Raw genomic sequence first — 14,262 nt, forward strand, 5'->3', positions numbered from 1 at the left:
CCATTGTGTCAATGAAGGGGGGGTGGGCTTCTTCCATTGCATGGCAATGTTTTTCCGGGCATAGAATAGCAATAGCCCTACCAATGTGCGTTTTGCCATTGTTGGTACAAGTGTTTCAATTAACCCCAATAGACAGACTTCCATGGCATGTGGTAGTGTAGTTGATGCGACTCTATTTACCGTGTCGAGTACCTCATTCCAATATTGCTGAATTTTAGGGCAATGCCAGAAAATATGAGAGAAATCTCCTGGGGAGATTCCACATCTCCAACACTCCGATGGACATGTAGGGTTCATTTTATGGAGTCTATGTGGAGTAAAGTACGCTCTATGCACTATTTTAAATTGGATCAGCCTATCCCGCATAGAAACTAAGGAGCAGAAAGGGAAATCCCAAGCATCATCCCAATCATCATTGTCCAGCGAGGGTATATCAAGCTGCCAGCGAGACCAGAGCTTATCTAAAGGTGGGAGAGACAAATAGACCAAATGCTCATAAAGCTGTGAGGTAGGTTTCTCTGCACATTTAGTTCTAAGTGTCTTCTCCAGTCCTGACTGGACAACGATGCAGGAAGCGCGTGGAAACTGCGCAGCAAAAGCATGTGATAATTGGAGATAGCGAAATTGGTAATGATGAGGTATGTTATACATGGACGAAAGGTGTGAAAGGGGAGATAATGACATTTGTGACACTATGTGAGAGATAATTTTTATACCATACTTAGTCCAAGCAAAGGGGTCTGGAAGTTTGTAAATGTGTGGCAAAGTAGGGTTCAGCCAGATCGGGGTGTTAGGAGAGATCTCGGTTGATTTGTATTTTTCTATATCTAGACCTGCCCGCCAAGCCCGCAGGGTGGTATGCATAGAGGGTGTCAAATGATATGGGGCTCGAGGGCCTCTGAATATCAGGAATTGCAAGGCTTCAAAAGAGCCCACTATCGTGGCCTTTAGGGCTGCGGAAGAGTTCGTTTTGTCAGGGTGCAGCCACCAGGCCACTGTCACCAGTTGGGTAGCCAGAAAATATTTGTAGCAATCAGGAAATGCCATACCACCCTGCGTTGTCGGCCGCATCAAAGTCGACAGCCGATACCTGGGTGGCGAGGAGCCCCAGATAAAGGATGAGAACAATTGATTCATTGTATTAAAAAACGATTTAGGTATCCACTGAGGGGAGTGGCGGAACAAATACGTGAATTTGGGGATAATTTTCATTTTAAGGAGATTTATTCGTCCCCAGACTGACAGAGGTAAATTACTCCACGTTTTAAGTTTTGTCTTAGTGTCCAAGAGTATAGGGGTAAGGTTAAGCGAGATGAAATCTGATGCTTGTGTGGATATATGGACCCCCCAGGTACTTAAAAGTTTCCACCCATTTTAGTGCACAGTCTGGGGAGGAAGTAGTTTTGGCCGCCTGATCTATCGGAAAAAGTATGGATTTGGACCAGTTGACCCTTAGCCCGGTGACTCCCGCAAAAGTGTCTAACACGTTCAAAACACCCTGTAAGGACGGGCCAGCATCATTGAGGAACAGTAGCATGTCGTCCGCGTACAGGGCCAGCCTCTCCTCCAGCAAGCCAATACGAAGACCTTCAATATGCGGGGACGTACGGAGCGCCTCCGCCACTGGTTCAATAGCTAAGGCAAATAAAGCCGGAGAGAGAGGACAGCCCTGCCGGGTTCCTCTGGTGAGCCTAAAAGGGGCTGACAGTCCACCCCCCAGTCTTACCGATGAAGTGGGGCATTTGTACAATACCAGGAGCCATTGAATAAACAACAAGGGGAACCCCATTCTACGCAATGTAGGTAAATGAATCCACGCTTAGGACAGTATGAGGGCTGCTGCCTATCTCTAATTAGTACCCCTAAGGGTCTAATTGCATAAGTGGATAAGTATTATGAGAGTGAGAACGGCGCTGCCCTCTCCGTTGTTAGATAATGGGTACAGGTGTTATAAGTTACAAAGTAGTTTTATATAGCTAAATTATATATAAACTATATATAAACTTCACCATCAACTGTCATAATAGGGTCCCCAAGCAAAAAAACCATTATTCGGGCAAACCCAAAAAACTCAAAACACCAGTGGCTTAGAGAATGGTAAATGAAGCTGTTAAATAAAATATGTCCCTCCGGTGAATAAGAATTGCTGCCACAATGAAATATGTGATAAATCGGTGGGAAAATAATATAGTGGACAATGCAGTATTTTGCGAGTGAAAAAATATATAAATTGACCCCAAAATTCAAAAGTATTGGGACAAGATGGCGCCCCCCAAATTTTTTTTTTTTTTTTAAAAGATAAGAAGTATATGTGCATCATGGTGTCATTGGAATAACCGTGTTAACCTTTCCATAAGTGTGTGAAAAAATAATGAGTGAGATAGTGATTAGTCCCAATATTCAAAGGTATTGGGACAGTAAGGCGCTTGTAGTCCTAAGTATGTGTAAAACAAAATCAAAGTCAGATCACCCACTCCCTGTGCATTAAATACAATAAATAAAGAACAAGTAACTATATAAATATAGAGATGACATATATAAAAGTAAATTCCAGTTATTCTTGCTTAAACCAGGTGATGGTTAAACTGCTAGAAGATATTTTATATATAGTCCACAAAATGGGTGTTGTAAGCAAATATGAGAACAAAGTTCAAAAGTAAAATGATGCACATATAATTCTTATCTTTAAAAAAAATTTTTTGGGCGCCATCTTGTCCCAATACTTTTGAATTTTTGGGTCAATTTATATATTTTTTCACTCGCAAAATACTGCATTGTCCACTATATTATTTTCCCACCGATTTATCACATATTTCATTGTGGCAGCAATTCTTATTCACTGGAGGGACATATTTTATTTAACAGCTTCATTTACCATTCTCTAAGCCACTGGTGTTTTGAGTTTTTTGGGTTTGCCCGAATAATGGTTTTTTTGCTTGGGGACCCTATTATGACAGTTGATGGTGAAGTTTATATATAGTTTATATATAATTTAGCTATATAAAACTACTTTGTAACTTATAACACCTGTACCCATTATCTAATAACGGAGAGGGCAGCGCCGTTCTCACTCTCATAATACTTATCCATTCTACGCAATGTTTCCCAAAGAAAAGGCCACTCTACGGTGTCAAAAGCCTTTTCTATGTCAAGTGAGGCTATAGTTCTCGAACCCGTGTTGTGATGTTGGGCATGTATGTTGGTATATAACCTTCTGAGGTTGACATCCGTGGATCTACGGGGCATAAAGCCAGTTTGGTCCGAATCAATGACTGAAGGCAATAGGGGATATAGTCGTAGAGCAAGTAGTTTGGTCAAAATTTTAAAGTCGTTATTTAGCAATGCAATTGGCTGGTACGAGGCGCAGGAGGTTGGGTCTTTAGAGGGTTTGTGTATTAAAGTCAGATATGCAAGATACATGGAGTCGGGTAGTTTGCCATCCTTCAGGCATATATTATATAACTGGGCCAACAGGGGTGCCAGAAGGTCTCCATGCGAAAGTCGATTGGAAGGCCATCCGGCCCCGGCGCCTTACCAGTTGGGAAGGATTGGATGGCATTTAGAACCTCTAGGGCCGTAAATGGCCTAACTAGTGTCTCACGCTCCTGATCTGACAGCCAGCCCAGCGCCAAGGGATCTAACAGGTCCCGTAGCCGCACAGGCTGAAAGTCAGAGGGCAGGGTGGAGGTATACAACTTTTCATAAAAAGCAGTAAACGTTTGTAAAACCTCAGAGGGTGAAGTCACCATGTACCCATCAGCAGTCTGCAGAGTGGAGACAAGCGTAAGTGGTTGGTAATTCTGCGCCAATAGGGCCAGCAGGCGACCATTTTTGTCACCTTGTTCAAAGGTTCTTTGTCTGCCCCTATGCGTTTCAAGTCATGTAACCTCTGTCAAGTGAAGATTCAGTTCTCTCTGAGCTGCCATAAGTGAGTCAAAATGAGATGGTGTGGGGTCCGAGCTATAAGTAGAGGTATGATTTGTCACCGACTGTTGCAGTAGTTGGGTCTCCTTTAATTGTTTCTTTTTAATATGGGCAATAGATGAGATGTATTGTCCCCTCGTATATGCTTTAAACGCATCCCAAGTGTCAGCAGAAGACTTTACCTGTACGAGCTGCTTCCATGGGACATTTACAAAGTCAGGGGCCCATGGAGTTGGTGTGCATTGACTTCCTTTGCCTGGAACCTGATACCTCACCATATAGACTTATGTTTGGAAGAGAGGCCCGTCTCTCGATTGACCTAGTCTTTGGAACATCTGTGGACAACAGATGTTCAGGGGATACGTGGAACGGCTGCGCAAGAATTTGAAGCAGGTCTATGAGAACGCTATGGAACATACTGCCACCAGAGAGCTGAGAAATAAAAGGAATTTTGATCTGAAGGTGAGAGTGCAGGATTTACAGCCAGGAGATCAGGTGCTGTTAAAGAATTTGGGTGTGCCTGGAAAGCATAAATTGGCTGACCGTTGGAGGCCTCAACCTTAAATCATCTTCAAACAACTTCCTGAGTTGCCAGTTTATCAAATTTAAACCTGAAGGGAAGCCAGGGCCTCTAAAGATGTGGCACCGCAACCATTTGCTTCCACTGTCTGATGCTGTCCGAGTGCCTCAGGTTTCTTCTCCGCTTTCATTCAAACCAACTCCACCCAGGACTCGTTCTCGTCAACGACTCCCCACTTGCCCTGTGGTACAGGAAGAGGAAGAAAGTGAGGATGAGGAAATAGTGCCCTACTGGTTGTGGCCTTCAACTACCGAAGCTGATACAGAAACCAATGGACTGAGGAAAGAAAGAAGACTGTCAATAGAGGTGGAAAAGTCACCCAACCTAGAGGTGGATATTTTATCACCACCCAGGAGAAAGGACAAAATGTTAAAATTGAGAGTACCAGTCCAGTTTTGGAGCAGGATGTAGAAGACTTGATTCCTTTTGTTGACAGAGATCTACTTGTGCCTGCGCCCGAGTGTCACACAAAGAAGGAATTATCATTGTTGGGTGGAGAAGAAAGTGGAAGTAATGTGCTCACTGTAAGAGAAACCCGGGTAACAAGTGCGCAGTGGTGCGCAGGCGTGGACATTCAAAGAGGTGCATAAGAAAGGACACGTACTGGCGCATGCATGAGCGCGAGCTGGCGCGCACACATGGGCACGAGCCGGCACGCACACACTTGCGCGCATTGGCGCCAGTCCGCCTATTTAAAAATGCCAGTGACATGCACACTTTGCTGAGTGGTCTTTTCAGCTAGTGCCTATTTACCTGAGCCGTACCAGTTCCCTGTATCCCAACCCGACTTGTCTGAACCTTCCCTTTGACATCTGCCTGTCTACTTGTGACCCCGGCTTGTACTTGACTCCGCTTCTGCTTAATGTTCCTGTACTTCATTGCCCGACTGTGTACCGAACCTGACCTGTGTCCCGTCTCTCCCTCTACCTCACGTCTCAGTACCTGCTCTGTCCGGCTGTTGATGACCCCCTGGCTTACGTCCTGACTACGCTTCCAGCTGCTGATTCAGCGACACGGAGCTCCTGTTCTCAGTTCCGGTCCAGTGCTCTCCAGCCACCTGGTTCCTGCCAAGACCCAGCCTGAGCCATCAGCTACATCGGCCCATGTGCCACTCTGTGTCCTCCACTCCCTGTCATCACTACCAGGGGTGTTGGACAGGAGGTGCAAGAGGAGTCCCCTCTACAGCTTGATCTCCACCAGGTACATGACATCAACTCTGATCCTGCTGAAGAAGCTGGCCTTTCCATTCTAAAGTCTTGTCCTGCAACACCGTGTCTAGATCTCTTATCAGAATCTCATGATCTCACAAATATTAAAAGTCCTGAAAAGAACTCCACCCCAGTGCCAGAGGTTCCTTCCCCTATCACATTGAGGAGAAATATACATCCACCAAGGAGACTCACCTATGATACTTTAGGAGAGAACTCCTAAACTGAGGCTGGTTGAGACCTGGCTTGCTCTCTTGGGACCTCGGTCTGGATCTGTGAGAGAGATTTTGTGTCAGTGTGTGTTGCGACCGTGTCACGGTCTGCAAGTGGAATCACCCAGCAGAGATTCGGAGGGACACCTGTGGATAGCGTCTCCTTCCCTGTCTGGCGGCAGCCTGGAGGCCGCCCCTGTTCCTATACTGCATTTGCATCAGATTCGTGTGAGTGGTAATGTGGAGTGTGGCGGAGGCCAGATGCCATCAAGTGAGCTAGGTTTCTGAGGGAGAGCTTGCCAAGTCATCATCATCACCATCATCATCATCTTGCATTCCAGTATTGGTAAGCAGGCATCAGCCCATTCATTTATAATAGACACTGTATACAGACACCATTGTCTCTATTCACTACCCATTGCCTATGGTACTCAAGGATAAAACCATTCATCCACATAGACACTGTATACAGACATCACTGTCCTCATTCACCCCACTGTTACTTGTAGTTCTACAGGTTACAGCACCTTTTGAACCAGCAGTCACTGTGATTTAATTTGCATCTTGCTAATACAGGAAGAGTTTGTTTCTTTAATTATTACAGCCAAGTCAGTCAAGTTGCTTTGCCTTGCTATTCAGGAATTTTTCATTTGCAATTTTTACAAGGCTAGCTGAAGACAAAAGTATTGCTTCCTTATATTACAGGTCTACTTCAAACCTCCCTACCCACTACAAGGATTGCCTTGAGTTAGAATTTACCTAGAACTCTCTGAAAGAGCAGGCTAGATTCCATTGCAGTTGATTATTATTGAAGGCTTATGAGAAACAGAAGGGAGAAGCCTGACACAGCTAAAAGCCATTCCTCTGCCCTTCTGCTACCTGTTCACATAGGTAATGCATATGCTTAGTTGTGAATAAGTACTGGTTATATTCAGATATTCTTTGTATTTACCTGTTTGACCTTTTCTATCTGAGTGTCACTTTATTTCTGGTGATATTCAGACTGGAAATACTACTCTAGTGCATAACTCTAAGTTGTTCTTTTTTTCAATTGCCTTTATCCTACAAAGTTAACAAGTTCATTGGTTTAACTGATTTGTGGTGTCTTATTTTGTTGCTAGGGTTATAGCAGGATGGGCATCTTTTCTTCAGCTCTGCTGTATAAAAGATTAACCTATTTTTACTGGCATGTAGGGTTCCATGTAGGGTGCTTTCCAGACTTGGAGGTCTTTCCAGGTCCAGTGCTGCCAGCATTGACTCAGAAATTGCCCTGACTCCGAAGACTCACTCCTTCAGTAGCCCAGTATGGCCAAACACTGGGAGTTTCCTCATTTACATAGGTTGCTGGGAACTTTTATTTTCCCCACTTCCTGTGGGTTTCTAGTGCTGACGGGGTTAATGATGTGGGACTGAGTGCTAACAATATCTGCTGGTGTAGTGTTTCCCCTATCTCTTTCCCACAATACAGTGTTAAAGAATCATTTTCCCAATGCTACTCCAAGCGCCAGTGCTCCAAGCTAATGGCTCTGTCTGGAGCTGCCTGGTGTGTACATACTGATAGGATGGACGTCGACTGCTGGGTGTAGCTGGTTCCTCTACCATTTCGGCTATGATTTTCACTAGAGTCATACCTTCTACTTTGATTTACCCATGGCCTTAGTGCTTTTAAGCTATTGGCCACAAAGACTCTGAGTAGCAGACATCTGCCATTTCTCCCATATTAAAGGAGACCATTTCGGCTCTTGGAGGATGTTGGGAGGATATTGTACAAATGTGGGTTATCCCCACTGTGAATCTGATGTGCCCCACCTTATCAAAGAGACCACCATACCAGTGGAGGATGCACCTTTGGTTCAGGACCCAATTGTTAAGCGCTTTTCACCTCATCTTCACTGTGACTTTACTTTGCAGATGTCACACTCACTTGTTCCACCCTCCAGTGAGGGGTCTTTTCCTCTGTGTGCAGCTTCCAGCCAATCATTAAGGGGGCACTGTCTTAAAGGGCTGGCATGTGGTTCAATGCTTAAGCAACACGGCTGCGTGCTAGCAGCTGGACCCGCCCAGTACCAACCAGCATTTCCACAATGATCCTTAGTTCTCTTCTGTACTGCTTGTTCTTCTTGTGACCTCCAATGCCCTTCAGTGTTTCCTGTTCCTGTACCCTGTGTGCTCCAGCATTTATCCAGTGTCTCCATGTAACCCAGTAACCCATCAGTTTCCAGTTAATGTGTGACCTCCTCAGCAACCTATTGCAGCTAGAACTCCCCTTCCTTTGTTCTGGTGTCTCCAGCACCCATGCCTGCATGCCTGGGACTAAATCCTGCTTCAGTGGTTCTTGAGCCTCAGTGCTGCAAGAGGCTCTTTTCTGCATACTTGCACTCAGTTCCCAGTAGCTGCCTGCTCAAGTGAGTCAGAGGTCTGCAACCTGGGGGTCATCAGCAGTGAAACCCATCACCCCTTGTGGAATGCCCTAGTAAAAACCAGGTAGCTCTTTAGATTCTGCACCTTAGTACTTCTAAGGGCTATAACCTTCTCTGAACATATAGGCATGCTGAGTCCTATTTTGATGTCACTGGGTAGCCTGATTCTCTAAGACTCCACTGGTGCTCTGTGTCTCCTCTGTGAAGCTGTCTGGCTCAAGTTCACCAAATAAAAAAGGCCGTATATCATCCATTGGATTCTGTTTGGGTTGTGAGAGTCTCTCCCAGCCACTGCTCTTTAAGAAAGACAGATTTGTTTTCGGTTATCCCAGATGGTTCCAGCTATCCTTGTCAAGGCACACTCTACTAGATCAGTGAGTGCCTCTTGGGCTTTTTGGCATCAAGCAATTGTTTCCCAGTTTTTCAATATTGCCACCTGGTCTTCTGTTCACACAGTCATTAAGTTCTTGCAAGTGAACCTTGTGGCCTCATCTGATGCCAGCTACAGGCGCAAGGTCCTTCAGGTGGATTTTTAGTTGAAGGCAGCCCCCAGTTCTCTGTTGTTTTTCCTGTGCCTGTTAGTGGTCATTTGCTGTGTTGCCCACTTCTCAGTTGGACTGCTTTTTGATGTTGCAAAAGTGAAAGACTTCCCGTGTCCCTCAATGGATGAGAAAGAAAATAAGATTTTTTTTACTCCCTGTAACATCCTTTTCTTGTAGTCTATTGATGAACACATATCCCACCCTCTGTGTAAATGATTATGCTCTCAGTATTGCTTTGATACAATATTGAGGCATGCAGTTAGTAGTTGGGGTTATCCTGGGCTAGCCTGCCATTTATTTTGTCGGCCAATGTCCAGTCCTCCTGTAGGCGGCAGTATAACCCAAAGGTGAAGGACTTCTTGTGTCCCTCACTATTTTTCCTATGTTTCTATTTTACCTTAACTCCTTTCTCTATAAAATCCTTGGCGATCCTGACAGTCAAAGGCTCTTTCTTTTGAATAAACGCTTTGTGATGAATTCTTTGCAGCAGTGTCCCCCTGCTGCATCCTTATGCATTCTGATGAAGAGGTTAAATATCAATGTTGCCACTGCCGATAACCTTCCCCATCCTTGCCAGTCAGTATAAAGTAAGTAACAATTAAGAAAAGAATGCATTTACAACTTTAAAAAAACTTTTGGTCCACGATAAAAAAAAAAAAAAAATCTAGGGTCTAGTTAGTGTCCACAGAAGAATGAAAATGGAAATTGAAATAGGTTCAGAGACCAATTTTATTCCAAGGGGGACAATCTAAAGAGTAGCCAATATGCTTTGGAGTTCAAAAATGCTCCCTTCATCAGGGTTTGGTTGAAAGGAATGTCAATGGACTAGAAGGGAACTGGATCTTTAATGGTATTTCTACCAGTGTGATTCCTGAAACACGTTGGATACTCTTTGGTGTAGATCCTCTGGGGTGTAGAAGCCACCTGCCTCGAAACCAGATTTTTATATATATCAACATTTAAGATAGCAATACCAATAAGATAACCTCACGGGTCCAGCACTATTTTTACACTTTCCTCATCTATTCATACCAATACAGTAATGTTTTCTTTGGAAAACTTTTGTATCAGTGACAGGCTATGTATGGCCCGATAGCCAAATAACTCTATAATTCATAGATGCAAGCAATGTATACTTAGATTTAAACAATTCAGTATATTTAGTATGAATAAAATAATTTAATTCTATTAGTCTTCCTAAATATAGCTGTCTTTCTTCTCAGATGACATCTTATGACCAGGTTCTTTCTCCTCTCACTGTGGAAGCCTCCATTGATATTCGGTAAGTAGGATAAGTGACAATCCCCAGGTAATTCATTGTGCTAACATTATTTTACATGGGCACCTAAGGAATCTGATTATTAAAGCCTAATTCTATGTTTGAAAAAAATCTCCTCTCCCCCTCCCTGAATTCCACACCCCTTGACATTTAAAAAATATTCGGAGTAAATACAGAACCCTAAATCTGGAGGTCTATGTCAATTCCATACAGTCAAGTGAAATGCCAGGTGAGTCCAGGTGACCGATGCACCCCGTTGGGGTCTGGAGAACACAGCAAGGTAGTGGACCCTACAGCTGACTGCTGCGGATGGAGCTCTAGGTGATACAGGAGAGCAGGTACTCTGTAGTACCAACACGAATGACACTGGGAGCTAGAGCATGAGATTTCCCAGGGCGCAGAATCTCAGAGCCAGCGGGTGTTCACCAGAGACCCCTAGTTGTGAGGGTGGATTTAGCTGCAGTCTGGCTCCAAGTCGCGACCCCTAGGGCCTCTCAGCTCGCGCTCATGGTAGACTACAGGGAGGTAGAGAGGAAGCAGCAGACTGCGACAACAAAGGATAGCCAGGAGATAGCCAAAGGTTGGAGCAACAAGCAGGTAAGGTTAGTCAGGAGATAGCCAAAGGTCGGGGTAACAAGCAGGTAAGGATAGTGAAGAACAAGCCAAGATCGGTAACTTCCACAGACGTAGAAGACACAGCAAGTCGCACACTTAAGCCAAACACACAATATTGATCAGAAGGGCTGGCTTGCAGTGCACAGGTTAATATAGAGTTCCCTTATAGGGGCTGGGGTGGAGCCATGCTTTGAGGAGAGATTACTTAAGCAGCCAGGTGAGAGTGGCTGGCCTCTTAAGCTGAACACATGGAGAGGTAAGCTGACAGACAAACATTACTGCATATCCATGACAAGGTGTTTCAATTTCTTGTCTAGTGGTGCATACTATTGCACAGTATGGCACTCACATTGAAATGTATGAGTGCCATTCTATGCAACAATACACTGTGAACTCAGGCTGTGTGATAATGCACCCCTAGGGGGTGTGTCCAAGACATCCTGGGCTCACATGGGAGGGGCCAAACGATGCTGGTTGTCATTCAGCTTTGAAATGGATAGCAACAAGTGGCCGAAGAGGACTTGGGGGGGGGGGGGGTGGTCAGCGCTGAAGCATGTAGTGCACTAAAAACATGGTGCACAGAAGCAGATGAGTTAATAAATCCATGGTAAAGTGAATTTTGGCTTGAACTAGTTTTGTGTTTCTACATTGGGAAATGTTTAATATCTTGTTATTTGTGTCAACCTAGGGATGCAATTGCACAGTCACTCTATGCTCTTCTCTTTGACTGGCTTCTGGAGAAGGGAAATGATTGGCTCAGACCCAAGGAAACTGACAGCTCTTTTGGTATTATTGACATCTGTGGCTTTGAGGTACAGTACTACCATTGTGTTTTCACCATAAAGTGTATATGAAACCATATTTATTTGTAGTAAATACATTAGGGATAAAGAAAAACCCTTATCAGATTCTTTTTTTCTTTGCGTCTTTTGGGGGGGGATTTCTTTTTCCTTCCTATCCTGAAGAAACCATCCACCACAATCTGAGGCTTAGACGCCACTAGACCTCTGAAGGTATGCTGTGGTATCTGGCACAAAGCTGTCAGTAGTAGATCCTTTAAAGTCTTGTAAATTGTAAATTGGGGCCTCCATGGATTGGACTTGTTCTTCTAGTACAGGTCACAGATGCTCGAGATTGAGATCTGGAGATCTGGAGAATTTGGGAGCCAGCTCAAGACCTCAAACTTGTTGCTGTGTTCCTCAAACCATTCTTGAATTAATCAGATCATGTCACCTTCTACCATTGCTCTGTGGTCCAGTTCTGATGTTCATGTGCCCATCATAGATGCTTTTGGATGTGGATACAGGTCAGCATGGGTACCCTGACTGTTCTGCGACTACACAGCCCCATACACAACAGATTGTGATACATTGTGCTGTGTGTTCTGACACCTTTCTATCAGAACCACTTGTCAAAGGAACCTTTGATCCCTTGCCCCCCAACAAAAAAAAGATATATACATTTATATACAGTGTATATATGTGTATATATATATATATATATATATACACACACACACACACACACACACACACACACACACACACACACACACACACACACACACACACACACACACACACACAGAGTTTCTACAAATAAGGCTGCATGTACATTATAGTATTGCACAAAATCACTCCGAAAAACATTTGTATTTTTTGCACTATTGTGCCAAATGCATAGGGCAGCCCATTCATTTCAAAAGGATTCCCTATGTGTGACAATCGCAGCAAAATATCTTGTGCACCTTTTTGAGTTTTGTGCGTTTTTTAACATAATTTTTGAAGCATTGTCGCACGGTGTTTCTGTGTTTCTGCGCATCTGTTTTGACGCATCTAGGGTTCCATTTACAATAAATAGTACTGCAAGTGTGGCATGTGGTTTTGCCAAGTTTTGTAAACGAATGCAAAATTGTGTGGTTTTGTGCACTTTTATGAAACTCTACAGTGTGAATGCAAAATGTCTATGTTACTACTAGCAATTTTTTTACTTTTTACTAGTTGTTACATATTACAAAATGATAAAGAAATTCTAATGGACTAATATGAGCTACTTTATACATTTTTTTTTCCTCAGAAACCATTTATAAGGACCTGGGTTTTTTGCTGGGTGCTTTTATTTTTTAACCACTTCAGTACAGGGCACACCTTCCTGCCCAGACCAATTTTCAGCTTTCAGCGCTGTCGCACTTTGAATGACAATTGTGCGGTCATGCTACACTGTACCCAAACTAGATTTTTATAATTTTGTTCCCACAAATAGAGCTTTCTTTTGGTGGTATTTGATCACCTCTGCATTTTTTATTTGTTGCTAAACAAATAAAAAAGTTTTTCTTTTGTTTCTGTTATAAAATTTTGTAAATAAGTACGTTTTCTACTTCACTGATGGGCACTGGTAAAGCGCCACTGACGGGCACTGATAAGGCGGCACTGATGAGGTGGCGCCAATGAGGTGGCACCGGTGGGCACTGATGGTGGGCACTGATAGGCAGCACTGATATGCAGCACTGATGGGCACTCATGGGTGGCACTGATAGGGGACACTTATGGGCACTGAAAGGCTGCACCGATGGGTATTTATGGGTGGCACTGATAAGTGGCACTAATGGGCACTGATACATGGCACTGATAGATTTCATTGTTAGGCATCACTGATGGCACTGGCAGGCATTGGGAATGGGCACTGATTGTCAGCTGCCTGAGCACTGATTGGCAGCTGCCTGGGCACTGATTGGCATTTCCCTGGTGGTCTAGGGTGGCATACCTGGTGGTCCAGTGTGGTGCAAACCCTGGTGGTCCTGGCGGCATCCTGGTGGTCCTGGGTGGGCATTCAAGGGGGAGCTGCACTAATAAACAATCAGCACAGACCCCCCCTGTCAGGAGAGCAGCCAATCGGCTCTCCTCTATTCGCGTCTGTCAGACGCGAGTGAGGAAAAGCCGATCAACGTCTCTTCCTATTTACATTGTGATCAGCCCTGATTATCTGATCACCTCTGGGATTTTTATTTTCTACTAAACAAATAAAAAAATGACTGAAAATTTTGAAAAAAAATTTTTTTTTGTTTCTGTTACAAAACTTTATAAATAAGTAAGTTTTCTCCTTCACTGATGGGCACTGATAAGCCGGAACTGATGGGTACCAATGAGGTGGCACTGATGATGGGCACTAATATGCGGCACTGATAGGCACTGATATGCAACACTAATGGGTACACATAGGTGGCATGGATGGTCACTGATAGGTGGCACGGATGGGCATGGATGGGCACTGATGTACACTAATAAATGGTACTGATGTATGCCAATCAGTGCCAAACAATAATGCCTGGCAATCAGTGATGCCCATTGTGGGCACTGATTGGCATCCATTGTGGGCACTGATTGGCATCCCTGGTGGTCTAGGGTGGCATACCTGGTGGTGACATCCCTGGTGGTCCTGGTGCTGTCCCTGGTGGTCCAGTGTGGGCATCCTCGGGGGAACTG

At 44.2% G+C, this 14,262-nt stretch overlaps 1 protein-coding gene and 1 long non-coding RNA gene across 2 annotated transcripts in view; both read left to right on the forward strand.

Annotated features, from left to right (window-relative positions):
* The window catches only part of LOC141113351 (uncharacterized), a 111,577-nt gene extending 101,405 nt beyond the window's left edge, over window positions 1-10,172 (forward strand). Inside the window, exon 12 of the mRNA XM_073606412.1 lies at window positions 10,110-10,172. Within this exon, the coding sequence (XP_073462513.1) occupies window positions 10,110-10,172 (63 nt within the window). The remainder of the gene's footprint in view (window positions 1-10,109) is intronic.
* A 1,309-nt stretch (window positions 10,173-11,481) lies between these two features.
* LOC141113874 (uncharacterized) overlaps window positions 11,482-14,262 on the forward strand; it is a 29,525-nt gene continuing 26,744 nt past the window's right edge. The window contains exon 1 of the long non-coding RNA XR_012236824.1: window positions 11,482-11,592. This is a non-coding gene — a long non-coding RNA (uncharacterized lncRNA). The remainder of the gene's footprint in view (window positions 11,593-14,262) is intronic.

Source organism: Aquarana catesbeiana, linkage group LG12 (assembly GCF_042186555.1).
Source record: "Aquarana catesbeiana isolate 2022-GZ linkage group LG12, ASM4218655v1, whole genome shotgun sequence".
Classification (NCBI taxonomy): Eukaryota; Metazoa; Chordata; class Amphibia; order Anura; family Ranidae; genus Aquarana; species Aquarana catesbeiana.